This window comes from Lactuca virosa, chromosome 7 (assembly GCF_052849685.1).
Source record: "Lactuca virosa cultivar CGN04683 chromosome 7, Lactuca_virosa_CGN04683_v6, whole genome shotgun sequence".
In the NCBI taxonomy this organism is placed as follows: Eukaryota; Viridiplantae; Streptophyta; class Magnoliopsida; order Asterales; family Asteraceae; genus Lactuca; species Lactuca virosa.
The window spans coordinates 288527295-288528246 of NC_136432.1; the positions used below are offsets into that span (position 1 = coordinate 288527295).

Here is a 952-nt window from a genome sequence, read left to right on the forward strand (position 1 = left end):
ATGGAAAACGTAGCTGCCGATCACTTATCAAGACTAGAGAACCCACTTTTGGAGGAGTTAGAAGAAGATAAAATTGGGGATGATTTTCCCGATGAGTATATCTTGGTAATAGCGGGAGAAGTGCCATGGTTTGCAGATATAGCCAATTATTTAGCAACCAAATATATCCCAAAAGATTTGACTCGCCAACAAAAGAAGAAATTCTTTTCGGAAATTAAATACTACTTTTGGGACGAGCCATACCTTTTCCGAAGCTGCGCGGACGGAATGATAAGAAGATGTGTATTCGGGAAGGAAAGTCAAGGAATTTTGGCACACTGCCATAGCGGACCCGCCAGAGGACATCATGGAGCACATTACACGGCTAAGAAGATTTTTGATATTGGATTTTATTGGCCTACAATTTTTAAGGATGCTGATCAATATGTCAAGGAGTGTGACTCATGCCAAAGAGCGGGGAATATATCATCCTGAAATGAAATGCCCCAAGATAGCATCCAAGTGTGTGAAATATTTGATGTGTGGGGGATTGACTTCATGGGACCCTTTCCCATGTCTAAAGGGAATAAATATATCTTGGTGGCGGTTGATTACGTGTCTAAGTGGGCGGAGGCACAAGCATTACCCACTAATGATGCTCGGGTGGTGGTACGATTTTTAAAGAAACTATTCTCAAGATTTGGAGTTCCTAAAGCTCTCATTAGTGACCGGGGCACTCATTTTGCAAATGATCAATTGGCCAAAGTATTAAAGAGATATGGGGTGCAACATAGGTTCTCAACATCATATCATCCACAAACAAGTGGCCAAACCGAAGTAACAAATAGGGCGTTAAAAAGAATTTTAGAGAGATCGGTTGGAGGAAATCAGAAGGAATGGTCGGATAAATTAGATGATGCACTTTGGGCCTTCCGAACAGCTTTTAAGACACCTATTGGTACTACACCATATA

General features: G+C 41.3%; 1 protein-coding gene across 1 annotated transcript; it reads left to right on the forward strand.

Annotated features, from left to right (window-relative positions):
* On the forward strand, positions 1-474 carry LOC145127821 (uncharacterized). The gene has a single exon (XM_079062944.1). The coding sequence runs from the start codon at positions 1-3 to the stop codon at positions 472-474; it is 474 nt and encodes a 157-aa protein (XP_078919070.1).
* The last annotated feature ends 478 nt before the right edge of the window (positions 475-952 follow it).